This window comes from Cebus imitator, unplaced genomic scaffold (genome assembly GCF_001604975.1).
Source record: "Cebus imitator isolate Cc_AM_T3 unplaced genomic scaffold, Cebus_imitator-1.0 Scaffold34, whole genome shotgun sequence".
Taxonomy (NCBI): Eukaryota; Metazoa; Chordata; class Mammalia; order Primates; family Cebidae; genus Cebus; species Cebus imitator.
In genome coordinates, this window is record NW_016107349.1 from 999,138 (window position 1) to 1,013,540 (window position 14,403).

At 48.4% G+C, this 14,403-nt stretch overlaps 1 protein-coding gene across 1 annotated transcript in view; it reads right to left on the reverse strand.

Moving 5' to 3' along the window:
• RAMP3 (receptor activity modifying protein 3) overlaps positions 1 to 13,406 on the reverse strand; it is a 25,966-nt gene extending 12,560 nt beyond the window's left edge. Inside the window, exon 1 of the mRNA XM_017524569.2 lies at positions 13,291 to 13,406. Within this exon, the coding sequence (XP_017380058.1) occupies positions 13,291 to 13,348 (58 nt within the window). The 5' untranslated portion in view covers positions 13,349 to 13,406. The remainder of the gene's footprint in view (positions 1 to 13,290) is intronic.
• Positions 13,407 to 14,403: the final 997 nt, after the last annotated feature.

A 14,403-nucleotide genomic window follows, 5' to 3' on the forward strand; every position in this document is an offset into this window, starting at 1 on the left:
AATGGGAAAAAAAAAACTCTTCATGAGAGGAAAAAAAAAAAAGAAAGAAATCAAAGACAGAAATAATTTAGGGAAATTCACAAATAAGTAGAAAATAAACAACATATTCCTAAATAACCAATGGGCCAGGAAGATTTCACGAGGGAAATTAAATAAGATTTTTAGATGAATAAAAGTAAAAGACACAATATACGAAGGCTTAGAGGGATGCAGCTAAAACAGTACTTAGAGAAAAATTTTAGCTGTAAAAACTTATATTAAGATTTTTTAAAAGGCTGGACATGGTGTCTCACTCTTATAATCCCAGGTGGGTTGGCTTGTAGCTGGGAGTCCTTGACTGGTCTGGGCACCATAGCAAACCCTCCATCTCTACAAAATAAAAATGTTTTAATTAGCCAGGCATAGTGGCACACCTATAGTCCCAGCTACTAGGGATAAGGAGGTGGGAGGATCGCTTGAGCCTAAGAGTTCATGGCCGAAATGAGCCATGATCACACCACTGCACTCCAGACTCTATCTCTTAAAAAAATAAAATAAAATAAAAAGAAGAAAGAAGAAAGATCTCAAATCAATTACCTAACCTTCCACTCTAAGACACCAGAAAAAGAATATCAAACTAAGCCTAAAGACAGCAGAAGAAAGGAATAAATTAAGATTAAAGGAGAAATTAATGAACTACAAAATAGAAAAAAATCAACAAAACCAAAAGCTCATTCTTTTAAAAGATCAACAAATTGACAAAACTTTAACTAGACTTACTGGGAAGAAAAGAAAGAGACTGAAATTGCTAAATCAGGGATGAAAGAGGGGATGTCGCTGGATCACTACCTGTGTTTGAGAAATAGAAAAGATTATATGCAAATACTATGAACTACTGTATGCCAACAAATTAGATAATGTCGATGAAATGGACAAATTCCTAGTAAGATGTTGTTATGGAATGAATCATGTCTCCGCTAAAAGAGATATGTGAAAGTTCTAACCCTTAGTACAGCTCAGATTCTGATCTTACTTGGAAATAGGGTTTTTACAGAGGTAATCAAGTTAAAACTAGGTCATGTGGGTAGAACCTAATCCAACATGACTGGTATATTCTAAAAAAGGAGAAATATGGACCCAGAGAAAGACACGCACAGAAAGAAGATGATGTGAAGACACATAGGGAGAAGACGACAGATGGAGGCAGAGATGGGAGGGATGCTACCACAAGCCAAGGAATGCCTGGGGCCACCAGAAGCTTGGAAGAGGCTGGGAAGGAATGCCCAACACCTGGGTTCTTCTGGCCTCCAGAATGGGTTTTAAGCCACCCAGCTTGTGGTACTTTGTTATGACAACCCTAGGAAGCTATTAAAGACATAAACTACTGAAACTGGTTCAAGAAGACATCAAAAATCCGAATAGGTCTATAGTAAGTAAAGAGATTGAATTTGTAATTTTAAAATTTCTCCCAAAGACAATCCCAGGTGTAGATGGCTTCTCTGGCAAATTCTACCAAACATTGAAAGAATAGTTAAGAGAAATGATTCACAAACTCCTATAGAAAACAGAACAAGCAGCACTTCCTTATTCTCAAACTTGGTCTCTGAAGCCATTATAATCTTGACAGCAAAACCAGACAAAGACATCATAAGAAAAGAAATCTATAGGCCAATATTGCTTCTGAATATAGATATAAAAACCTATATACAAACTTAATCCAGCAACATATAAAAAGGATTATACACCATGACCAAGGTTTTATCTCAGGAATGCAAGGGTGGTTCAACATAAGAAAATCAATTCATGTAATACATCATATTAATGAAATAACGTGATCATCTCAATTGATGCAGAAAAAGCATTTGACAAAATCCAATGTCCTTTCATAATTAAAAGACACTCAATATATTAGGAATGGAATGGAATGGAATTTCCTCAATATGATAATGACCATATATGAAAAGCCCAGAGTTCACATAATCAATGATAAAAGTCAAAGCTATTTCTCTAAGATCAGGAACAAGACAAAGATGCCTGTTTTCAACACTTCCATTCAACATAGCACTGGAAGTTCTAGCCAGAGCAATTATGCAAGAAGTGAAATAAAAAGCATCCAAATTAGAAAGAAAGAAGTAAAACCATCTCTAGTCACAGATGACATAATTTTATATGTAGAAAATCTAAAAGAATTAACATGCAGACCCACACAGTGAGAGAGAGAGAGAGACTGTTACCGCTAACAAACTAGCTCAGCAAAGTTGCAGTGTACAAAATCAACACACAAAAATATGTTGTATTTCTGTGCATTAGCAATGAATGGTCCAAAAAGGAAACGAAGAAAACAATTCCAATGCAATCAAAAAGAATAAAATTCTTAGTAAAGAAGTATAATTAAAAAGGACAAAACTTGTACTCTGAAAAGTATAAAACATTTGATTTTTTGAGGCACAGTCTCACTCTGTCACCCAGGCTGGAGTGCAGTGGTACTATCTCGGCTCACTGCAACATCCACCTCCCCGGTTCAAGGGATGCACGCCTCAGTCTCTCAAGTAGTCTGGATTACAGGCACCCACCACCACACCAGCTAATTTTTGTATCTTTAGTGAGAGATAGGGCTTCTCCATGTTGGCCAAGCTGGTCTTAAACTCCTGACCTCAGGTGATCCACCCACCTCGGCCTCCAAAGTTCTGAGATTACAGGCATGAGCCACTGCGCCCAGCCTGTTGAAATAAATTTTAAAAGAGCTACCTAAAAAGAAAGACATCATATGTTAACACATTGGAACACTAATTGTTGTTAAGATGTCAGTACTACCTAAAGTGATATACAAACTCAAGCAATCCCTAACAAAACCGCAGCTGGCCCGTTGCAGTAATTGATAAACTGATTCAAGAGTTTCTGTGGGAAAGCAAGGGACACAAAATAGCCAAAACAATCATGAAAAAGAACAAAACTGTAGGACTCACACATCCCAATCTTACAACTTACAACATGGTAACAGTAATGCAGACAGCATGGTACTGGCATAAGGTTGGATAAATAGACCAATGAAATAGAATTCAGAGTCCTGGAATACACTCTCACACTTAGGATAAATTGATTTTCTACAAAGATACCAAGACAATTCACTAGGGAAATAATATTCTTTTTCAACCAGTGGTACTGGGACAACTGGATATACGCTTGCAAAAGAAGAGAGTCAGACCCTTCTCACCTCAAACACAAAAATTAACTCAAAATGGATCACAGACCTACATGTAGAGCTAAATTATAAAACTCTTAAAATATCCAGCTATTCAGGAGGCTGAGGCACAAGAATCGCTTGAGCCTGGGAGGCAGAGGTTGCAGTGAGCTGAGACTGCACCACTGCACTCCAGCCTGGGCAACAAAGCGAGCCTCTGTCTTGAAAAATAAATAAAAATAGGGCGATAGATGCAGCAAACCACCACTAGGGCACCTATATGCCTATCTAACAAACCTGCACAGTCTGCACATGTACCCCAGAACTTAAAGTATAATAAATTAATTTTTAATTAAATACATAAATAAATAAAACTTTTAGAAAAATGCAGGAGAAAATCTTTGTGCCCTTGTGTGAGAAAAAGCCTTCTTATACATGACACCAAAAGCCCAAGAAATAAAAGAAAAATAGATGAATTAGACACATCAAATTTTAAAACTTCTGTACTTCAAAGGATAGCATCAAGAGAGTGAAAAGACAACCCACAGAATGAAAGAAAATATATGCAAGTCATATATTTGATAAAAGGCTTATATCCGGGTTACATAAAAAATTCTTACAACTCCATAACAAAGGGGAAAATAAACCAATTAAAAATGGGCAAAGGATCTGAATAGACATTTCTATAAAAATATATACAAATGGTCAATAAGCACATGAAAAGACAATCAACATCATTAAGTGTCAGGGAGGTGCAAATCAAACCACAATCAGACAACACTCAGAGCCACCAGAATGGCTATCATCAAAAAGGGAGTCAGACGTGATGGTACAGGCGTGTAACCCCAGCCACTTAAAAGGTTGAAGTGGGAGGTTGTCTTGAGGAGTTCAGGGTTGTAATGAGCTATGATTGCACCACTGCACTCCAGCCTGGGCAGCAGAGTGAGGCCATATCTCAAAAAAAAAAAAAAAAAAAAGTGTTGGTGAGGACATGCAGAAATTGGAACCTTTAAGAACTACTGCTGATTGGAATGTAAAATAAAGCAGCCACATTGGAAACGAGTCTAGCAGTTTCTCAAAATGGTAAACATAGAGTTACCATATGACTCCACAGTTCCACTCCTAAATTTATACCGCACATGTTCACATAAAAATTTTTACAGGAAGGTTCATAACAGCATCATTTATAATAGCCAAAGGAAGAAACCATGTCCATCAACTGATGAATGGCTAGAATGTGGCATATCCATGCCATAGAGTATTATTTGTACATAAAACAGTGAAGTGCTAATACATACCGCAACATAAATGAACCTTAAAAACATTCTGCTGTGAGAGAAGCCAGTCACAAAATCTCACATATTGTATGATGCCATTTACACAAAATGTGCAGGATAAGCAAATCTAGAGACAGTAAACATATCAGTGATTCCTTAAGGCTCAGGGGGTTGGAGAAAATAGGGAGGGACTGCTAATGGGTAGGGGGTTTATTTTTGTGGCGACAATGACGTTCTATAATTGATTACAGTGATGGTTGCAAAATTCTGCGAGTGTAGTAAAAAACACTGATGTATACTTTAAGTGGGTGAACTGTGTGGTGTGTGAATTATATCTCAATAATGCTGGCTTCTTAAGGCATAATAAAAACTTTTTCAAACACACAAAAGGTGAAAGCAAATATCACCCACACACTCAGACTATAAGTAATGTTTAGGATGTCCCTTAGGGACAAGGGAAGCCTGTCAGAAGCCAATATGGACCTATGCAATGGCATGGAGGACACCAGAAATTTTGACTATGTAAGTAAATGTATAGAATTTTTCTCAATATTTAAATTCTGTAAAAGATAATAATCATGTGTTGTGAGATTTATAACTTTGGTTCAGGTAAAATGTATGACAACAATGGCATAAAGATCAGGAAAGGAGAAATGGCAGGTTCTTAGGCTATCCATGAATCGGCGTAGTGTCACATGAAGACAGATTCATAAGTTAAAGATGTATGCCACAAACCCTGAAGCAACCACTGGAGTAACCAAAAAAAAATAAAAAAAGAATTACATCCAATTAGCAACGATGGAGGAGGAGAAGGGCAAGAGAGAGAAGAAATGGTGTAATAACAATAAATACTAAATACTAAGTCCAAAAGAAGGCAGAAAAGGAGAAAAGGGAGGGAGAGAATTAATGGTACAATGGTAGATTTAAATCCAACCATATCGATAATCAAATTGAAAGTAAATGATCTAAGCACTTCAACTAAGAAACAAAGATTGTCAGATGAGAACAAAAAGGAAGGCCCAACAGTAGGCTGCTAACAAGAACCCAACTTTTTTTTTTTTTTTGGGACGGAGTTTCGCTCTTGTTACCCTGGCTGGAGTGCAATGGCGCGATCTCGGCTCACCGCAACCTCCGCCTCCTGGGTTCAGGCAATTCTCCTGCCCCAGCCTCCTGAGTAGCTGGGATTACAGGCATGCGCCACCATGCCCAGCTAATTTTTTGTATTTTTAGTAGAGACGGGGTTTCACCATGTTGACCAGGATGGTCTCGATCTCTTGACCTCGTGATCCACCCGCCTCGGCCTCCCAAAGTGCTGGGATTACAGGCTTGAGCCACCACGCCCGGCCCATACAAGAACCCAACTTTAAATGAAAAGACTCAAATAGGTTCAAAATGAAAGAGTGGGAGAAGGCACATCTTGCTACCACTAATCAAAAGAAAGATGGAGTGGGGCTATATTAATATCAGACAAAGAGTGTTTTAGAGCAAAAAATATTACTAGAGACTCTAAAGAGTCTTTTCAATACAATAAAGGACTCAATTCATCAAGAATCCTAAATATTTATGCACCTAATAACAGCGTCAAAACACACATGGCAAAAACAGAGCTACAAGAAGAAAATTACAAATCCACAATTACAATTGGAGAATTCTTTTCTTTTTTCTTTTGAAACAGGGTCTCACTCTGTCACCAAGACTGGAGTACGGTGTCGTGATCATGGCTCGCCGCAGCCTTCACTGCCTGGGCTTTAGCGATCCTCCCACCCCAGCCTCCTGCGTAGCTGGGACCACAGGCATGTACCACCACACTCGGCTAATTTTTTTTTAGTCATTTGTAAAAACAAGATCTCATATTACCCAGGCTGGGCTCCAAAGATCCTCCCACCTTGGCCTCCCAAAGTGCTGGAATTAAAGGCACGAGCCACTGCACCCAGCCAACAGTTGGAGAATAGTCCTCTTTCAATAATTTACAGAGCAAACAGATAAAAATCAGGAAGCTAATAGAAAACATGAACAGAGGAGGAGCAGAGGTGTCCAGGACACAGGCAGGAGGACAGTGGAGCTGGGCATACTGTGTGTGGACAGGCAGGGTGCACACCAGCGTTGGGGTAAAGGGAAGAAGAAGTGACTTTGGAAAGGTCGGCCTAGGGCAAGGTTGAAGCAGGACGCACAGGTCTTCAGAGTGTATTTAAAGTCTAATAGAAAGGCAGAAGTGGGTTTTCAGCCACAGGATTCTCCCACTTAGCCCACATAGGGCCTCTGAGTCTTCACATCATGGAGTCCTGGGCAAGCACCAGCCAGGACTGGAGCTGGCATCCCTTGAAGAGAAGCCTGTTCCCTCTCTGCAGGAAGGGAGGCCCGTGTCCTTCTGAAGCTTGACCATGCCACCCTCCAGATGCCCTGCCAGCACGGAGCCAGAAGGCAGAGACCTCAGCCCATTGAGCTCCTGATTTGCTGTGTGACTCCAAGCAGGGCCGTTCACCTTTCTGGGCCTCTGTCTCCCCATCTGTAAAGAAGAGTGATTCTGATTCTGTGTGTTTTCATTGGTTAATAATTGTGCACCTACAAAATCTCTCTCAAGGTTAGTCTCCACTGGGCCCCAACTTCATGTCTCCACCACTGCTGCCCCAGGCTCCAGCTTGCCCCACTCATGAGCTGCTGCTCCAGGACCCTCTGGCTGCTGGCAGCACGTGCCCCTCCTCCTCCACAATCAGACTGTCCCCCTCACCACAGCCTCCTTCCTGGACGACAGCAGCTCCCGCTTCTGTGTGTCTCAGGCTGTTAACCCCAGGTTCTATTTTAGCACAACTCTAGACTCTGAAGTGCTTTAAAGGAACCAATAGCCAGGCGCGGTGGCTCAAGCCTGTAATCCCAGCACTTTGGGAGGCCAAGGCGGGTGGATCACGAGGTCAAGAGATTGAGACCATCCTGGTCAACATGGTGAAACCCCGTCTCTACTAAAAAAAAAAAAAAAAAAGGAACCAATAAATAATAAAAGACTCAAAAGTGAAGCCATTCTTCTATGAGGCCGGTGAGGGCCGTCATTCATGACCCCACTCTGAAAGCCCTCAGGCTTGGGGGCTCTATCCCTAGCTCCTCTGCACACTGTCATCTTTCAGGGCAGCCATGAGAGGTAGAACAGACCAGCAAAGTCAACTGCACACTAGGCTCACCCAGGCCACAGCCCAGGCCTATTGCATGGGAGCCTGTGGGGTGTGAAGCCAGATTCATGTTTGTTAAAACCCCCAAGTGATTCTGACGTGGGGTCAAGGCTGAGACTGAGAGATGGAAAGCCATGTGTCTCCACTCAGATATGCAGGCCATCACCTGAAGACCTCCAGCAATGTAGATTCCAGTCCAACAGGCTTGAGGGCCGGAGCACTGATCTCTGCAAGCTCCAGGCAAGCCCCTTCTGCAATTCCGAGGAAACACTCCAAGGAGTGGATGGGAGAGCAGCAAGCAGGAGCCAGGAGGCTCCAGGTGCTCACCTCAGCTCTGCCCTGGACCCTGACACTCACTCACTCACTCCTCTGAGCCTCAATGTCCCCATCCAGAAACGGAACCAGTGGCACCTACCTGACAGACCCTTCCCCCGTTTCTCTTTCCCTTCAGTGCAGCTCTCCACACCCTTCGGTACTGACCAGTGCTCCTGGAATGCCCTGCTCTAAGTGTGGCCCAACCCACCGAGCCCTACAACAGCCAGACCCGGCAGGCACTTAAAGGCTGAAACCCTGTCATAGGGCGGGTCGGCTGCCTGCTCAGTTAGGCACGGCAAGGGAGTCAAGGTTCAGAACCAGGCCATGTGCCCACAGAGCTGTCTCCAGGTGGCATGTCACCACTGCCTCAGGCTGACACCCTCACCCCAGTTCCCGCCCTTGCTCTGCCAAGCGGGGCTTCATCCAAGGCTCACCTCCTTGCCCTGAGGGCTCCTGGCTAGAGTGCTCTACTTGGCCCCAGCCCCTAGCCCCTGCCTTCCTTTCCTTCTCTGCCAAGCCTCGGCCCTGCATTAGATTCTGGAGTACATGTCGGCATCGATCCTGGGAAGGGCCCAAAAAGCATCATTCCTCCTTCACCACCTCCCTCAGTTTAGAGATGGGGAGAGGAAGTCCCAGAAGAAAGCGGCTCTCCCAAGGCCTCCCTCTGCCACTCCGCTCAACTGCACCTGCCTGCAGGTGGGAAGACAGCTCTGGCATAAGTGACCAAGGGGTGCAAGCCCCAGGGACTGCATGGAGGCAGATGAGAACTAAGGCAGCCCCGCCCTAAAGTTGCCCCTGCTGTGGGCTCTGAAGGTTTGCCTAGCTGCTCTCCACACCCAGCCCCGTCCTCATCCCTGGGCCTGGTGCCATCCCCCGACAGATTCTCTCAGCACCCTTGCGTGGGTCTCCTGAGCTCTGCCCACCATCCTAGTGGGCACAAATCAGGCTAGCCCCACTGCGTCCCTCCTGGCCAGTGCCCACGCCTGCAGCCTGGCCCACCTGAACCACTAGGTCTGAACCTGGACCCCTTGACCTGGTCCCTCCTCAGCCTGCTCTGCCACCTATCAGACCTCCGAGACCCAGCCCAGTTCTTCCTCCTCCGCCGCCTCCTCCTCCTTCCCCTTCTTTCTCTCTTCCTCCTTCCCCTCTCCCTCTTTACCCTCCTCCCCCTCCCCTGTTTCCTCTCCTCTCCTCTCCTCTCCTTCCTTCTTCCTCGTCCTGGAAGTCAGAACAAATCTGAACCGCTGCCTTCTCCTCCCCAGCCCGTTCCTTGGAGGTGTTTGCTGCAGCCAGCCCAAGCCGTGGCTGTTCCTACCGCCCACCTCCCTAAACAGGGCCTGTGTCTGCTGCATTTTCACATTAACCATGATGTTCTGCCCAGCGCGGTGGCTCACGCCTATAATCCCAGCACATTGGGAGGCCAAGGCGGGCAATCACCTGAGGTTGAGAGTTCCAGGCCCGGCCGACCAACATGGAGAAACCCTGTCTCCACTAAAAAATTCAAAATTAGGCCAGGCGTGCTGGGGCACGCCTGTAATCCAAGCACTTTGGAGGCCAAGGCGGGCGGATCACCTGAGGTCGGGAGTTCAAGACAAGCCTGACCAACATGGTGAAACCCCATCTTTAAAAAAAAAAAAAAAAAATTCAAAATTAGCCGGGCATGGTGGCGCATGCCTGTAATCCCAGCTACTCAAGAGGCTGAAGCGGGAGAATCAGTTGAACCCGGGAGGTGGAGGTTGTGGTGAGCAGAGATGGAGCCATTGCACTCCAGCCTGGGCAACAAGGGTGAAAGTCCGTCTCAAAAAAACAAAAAACAAAAACCATGATGCTCTGAAACACAGTTCTGGGATAAGGTCCTGATAAATATCCATTATCCTCAGACAACTATTATTCTCCCTGAGCCCCTGATCTCCCCCACTGAGCCAGGCAAACAGAGCATCCACTTCCCACCACCCCCAGTGCCGGGACATCGCCCAGCCCCTCCCCAAGTCTCTACAAACACCCACCCAGGTGGCACAGCTATCTAAAGAGAAGAAAGCGTCCCTGGCAACATGCCCCTCCCTGAATCTGTGCATGCCCCAAATCTCTATATACCCCAGAACCTCCACATGCCCCATCGCAGGGGCCTGGCCCAGGCAGATTGTAAATGGGCCTCTGAAGACCACGTGCTATCCTCAGGCAGGTGTTCTGGGATAACTTCTCTGCCCGTGGAGGTGCTATGACGATGCCTGTGACAGCACCAGCCCTGGGAGCTCATTTCTAATGTGCATGAGGCTTGAGAGGCTCCCAGCAAAACCTGACAACACACCCAATGTTAGAACAGCAGTGTAAAGACAGATTCCTGGCAACTCCACAAAAGCGGGCCATTACCAATCAAGCTACTGGCTGCATTAGTAAAGTTCGCAGGAACTGAATCAAAATAGAAATCCATTTTGGTTGGTTTCGTGGGGAAACAAAGAACACGCCAGCCTGTGTTTCTTTTGTCTCAGAGACTTCCAGACGCAGAGAGATGATAAACAGCCAAACAGACGCATTTCCTCAAGAAAGGGCTTTTGTGGCCAGTCATTTGGAAATGAAATACAGGCACTCTCCCCCTCCTTGACAGAAACAGATTATCGACCACACTGGCTGGTGGCTGCAGTGGGCCTGGTCAGTTGACCTTGGGAGGCTGTGGATTCTGGGCGGTTCTGCCCCTGGTCTCTGTGGCTGGGCAACTCCATCTCTACCCTCCAGACTTCTGTCTCCTTATCCACAGCATAAAGAGTAGGGTCACATAACCTCCAAGGCACCTCCAGCACCAAAACTCTATGGTCCTCTTCTTGGTCAGTCACCACCTTCAAGTCTTTTTTTTTTTTTTTTTTTTTTTGATATAGAGTCTTGCTCTTGTTGCCCAGGCTGGAATACAACGGCATAATCTCTGCTCACTGCAACCTCTGCCTCCCAGGTTCAAGCAATTCTCCTGCCTCAGCCTTCCAAGTAGCTGGGATTACAGACGGCCACCTCCACATCCAGCTAATTTTTATATTTTTAGTAGAGACAGAGTTCCACCATCTTGGCCAGGCCAGTCTCGAACTCCTGACCTCGTGAGCCACCCACCTCAGCCTCCCAAAGTGCTGGGATTACAGGTGTGAGCCACTGCGCCCAGCTGATCTTCAAGTCCTTACTTCACCAGAGTTACTGCTATCCAACCACGGCCCGTGGGCCCACGTGATTCAGCAGAATCAGTGTGACCACAGGTAACATGGTAGCAGGACATCATTACTTTTACTGGTGATAATAATGGTGGTACCATGTTCACACACTTGCACACACAGGCACACACACACACTACGGTGCTCCATCTTCGGGTGCTGTGAGTGAGCCTCATGAAGCCCACTGCCGTCACTGGTGGGTGCCTTCCCAGCCCTCCCCTTGTTTAAGCACAAACCCTTCCACCCCACAATCCCATGCCCAACACAAGGCAACAGGGAAGAAACTGAATGGAATCAAACTGACGGTCTCAGCAGCCCTTTACAGGTTGCTATTATTATATCTACATTGCAGTTGGGAAACTGAGGCTAAGGGCCAGTGAGTGCCTTAGAATCTTGAGATCATGATCAGGATTTTCACCCAGGCCAGAAGAGTCCAGTCAAGGGCTGGGCACCACAGCAAAGCTTCCTGCTGAGTAGACACCTGCCGGACTTCACATCCCTATGGCCCTGCACAGCATCAAATGCTTTCTGGAAAAAGGTTTGGAATTCTCAAAGAAGCCCCAGAGGCCAGCACCCTCCCTGCTGGCCCGCCAGAGCCAGTCCTCACTCAAGAGGAACCCAACCCACTCCTTCTTCCAGGCATGGCAGCATCCAGGGCAGATGTGGGCTCCAGTCCCACCTCTGACATCGGCCTGTGACCATGAGCAAGTTTTAGCTCTTTCTGAATCTCACTCTAGCTGGGCGAACACTGGGAGGGTCTCCTGAGAAGCTGGATCTGGTCTCCATTCTGTCCAGGGAGCAGGAACCCATGTCCCATTGGAGGGGGACAGTCAGGACCAACACAGCAAGACAAAGAAGTGGCCCTCAGAACCAGGTCCACAAGAGACAGGATTATTAAGAGGGGGGATTCTGTGCAGGCGGAAGTCTGTGGTCCTGCTCAATTCCATACTGGAGGTGATCAGGAGAGCCTCAGCTTCTCCCGGAAAGAATTCAGAGGCCCTTCCTTCCATTATAGGGACGAAGATCTCCCCCTGAGGGGCTCTGACTGGAAGCTTGCTGAAATCCCAAATCAGCATGCTCCTGATTTCAGGAGCTGCCATGCGCCTTTGCACTTCAGCACAAATTCCACCACAGTCTGGGCTCCAGCCCTGGGTCACAAAATGAAGCCACACACGAAGGTTCTGCACCCCAAGACCTCCTCAATGGAAGGAAAATGACTGCTGAGTTTGGTCCACCCTTTCCCACCTCCCTTACCAAAGGCAAAATCATCAAAACAGGCCCAATTCTGCATCTTACAGCCAGGGAGACTGGGGACCACCAGGCCAGGGCCCTCCATCACCAAGGTTCCCCACCACCAGAATTGCCCAGGCTCGGTCACCGCTTAGCGGACCCCAGCGCAGCCCTTAGCAAGTGCTCTTCCCCAACAGCACTTACACTTACACACACACACACACACACACACACACACACACACTCTCTCTCTCTCTCTCTCTCTTCCCCCGCCTTACTTTTTCTTGGATAATTTCTTTAGTAAGATACTTCAAAACAAGCTTTTAGTTTAATCTATTCCCATTTTGTGAGCAATAGTTCTCCCTAGAGTCCTGATTTCTTGCGGAAGAAGGCATTAGGAGAGGAAGGCTGAGAGCGTCGCCCCGCTTTCCCTCTCAGCCAGCTCCAGGACACACACAGGCGTCCACACACTGAAGGGCTCCGCTGGGGGGACCAGCTACCCAGTCCGGAGTCCACCCGGCCACGCCCCTGTGAGTGGTGGGCACGCACTCAATGCCAGGACAGGGAGCTCACTACCTCACACACGGCCCATCTTGGGGGACGGGGGAAAGGAGCCAGACCTGGTCCACCCCCGCTCACCCACCCTGAAGCGACCCCAGAACAGGGGTGGGGGGACATCACAACTAGGAGGAGCGGGGTCTGCCTGACCCCGCCGGCAAAAGAGCCGGGAGGGGACCCTGTGCCTCCCTTGCCCGCCAGAGTCCTTCGCCCCCAGCTCCTCCCGGGTAGAACCCTCTTGCAGAGCCTGAGGACCCCGCCAGGGCCACTGCGCGTGCCTCCCCAGCTCTGGAGCAAGGGAAGGAGCGCGGCGCAGGTGCAGGAAGGTGCCGGTCCACGCGAGTCCCGTCGACGCCGGGGGTTGGGGGCGCCCCCGGTGCGGGCCGACGCCCCCTTACCGCAGAGCAGCAGCAGCAGCGGGAGAAGTTGCGGGCGCCGCCGCGCTCCCGTCTCCATGGCTGGCCGGCCGCGGCTGGGTCAGGCTCGGTCCAGCTGGGGGCGCGGCTGGGGGGACGCCGGGATGGGGCGGGGTGGGGCGGGGCCTCGGGGGGTCCGCCCCCAGGCCGCGCCCCCCAGGCCGCGCCCCCCCCAGACCGCGCCTCCGGCCGTGCCCCGACGCCTCCAGAAGGGTGATGCAGGCCCTGCAGGCGCGCCAGGTGGGACGGAGCTGGGCTGGAATCTCAGCGGGGGTGAGAGTGGGGCGAGGGCTGGGTTACGAGCTGGGGACAAGCTGGGGTAAGGTGGGGTGCGGGCTGATGGGCTCTGAAAGTGGGTCATGGGTGCTGAGCTGCAAAGGAGCGTTTTGGGGGCAGACTGTAGGGGCAGGCTGGGAGGTGAGCTGGGGTGAGGGTGGGGGCCGACTGATGGTGGGCTGGGGTGCAGGCTGGAGGGACTTGGGGAACTTCCGTCCAGGCTGTGGGGCAGAGTGTGGGGGTAGACCGGGGAGAGTGCTAAGGTGAGGGTGAAACACGGGCTGATGATGGGCTGGGGGGGTGTTGGGGGTAGACTGGAGGAAGGTGGACCTGGGGGTGGGCTAGGTGTGCCCTGGCCAAAAGTAGGCCAGAGTACAAAGTCACACTCCGGGCAGGGAGGGGACATTTGAGGAGAGACTCATCTAGAAGGCAGGTCTCCAAGGGTCAGGAAAGTGCTGAAGGAGGTTGGGGTGTGTGCGTGTGTGTGTGTGTGTGTGTGTGTGTGTGTGTGTGGTGTGTTCATGGAGTATGTGACTGTGAGTGTGGTGTGCATGTGGGGTGTACGTGTAGGTGCGTGTGTGTGCATGGAGTGTGTGATGTATGGTGTGTGTGTGGCATGTGTGAGTTTGTAGATCTCAGATGAGGTGTGTTTGTGACTGTGAGCCTGGGAGACAGCGTGTGTGAGAAGAGACAAGGGTGTGGCAACTGCACGCAGAGAGACACATCACACACAAAGGACCAAGCCACAAGCAAACCGAGGGGCAGGAGACTCTCTGGCACCCACAAAGTCCTGGCCTTGAAGGGTGTTGGGGTCCCTGA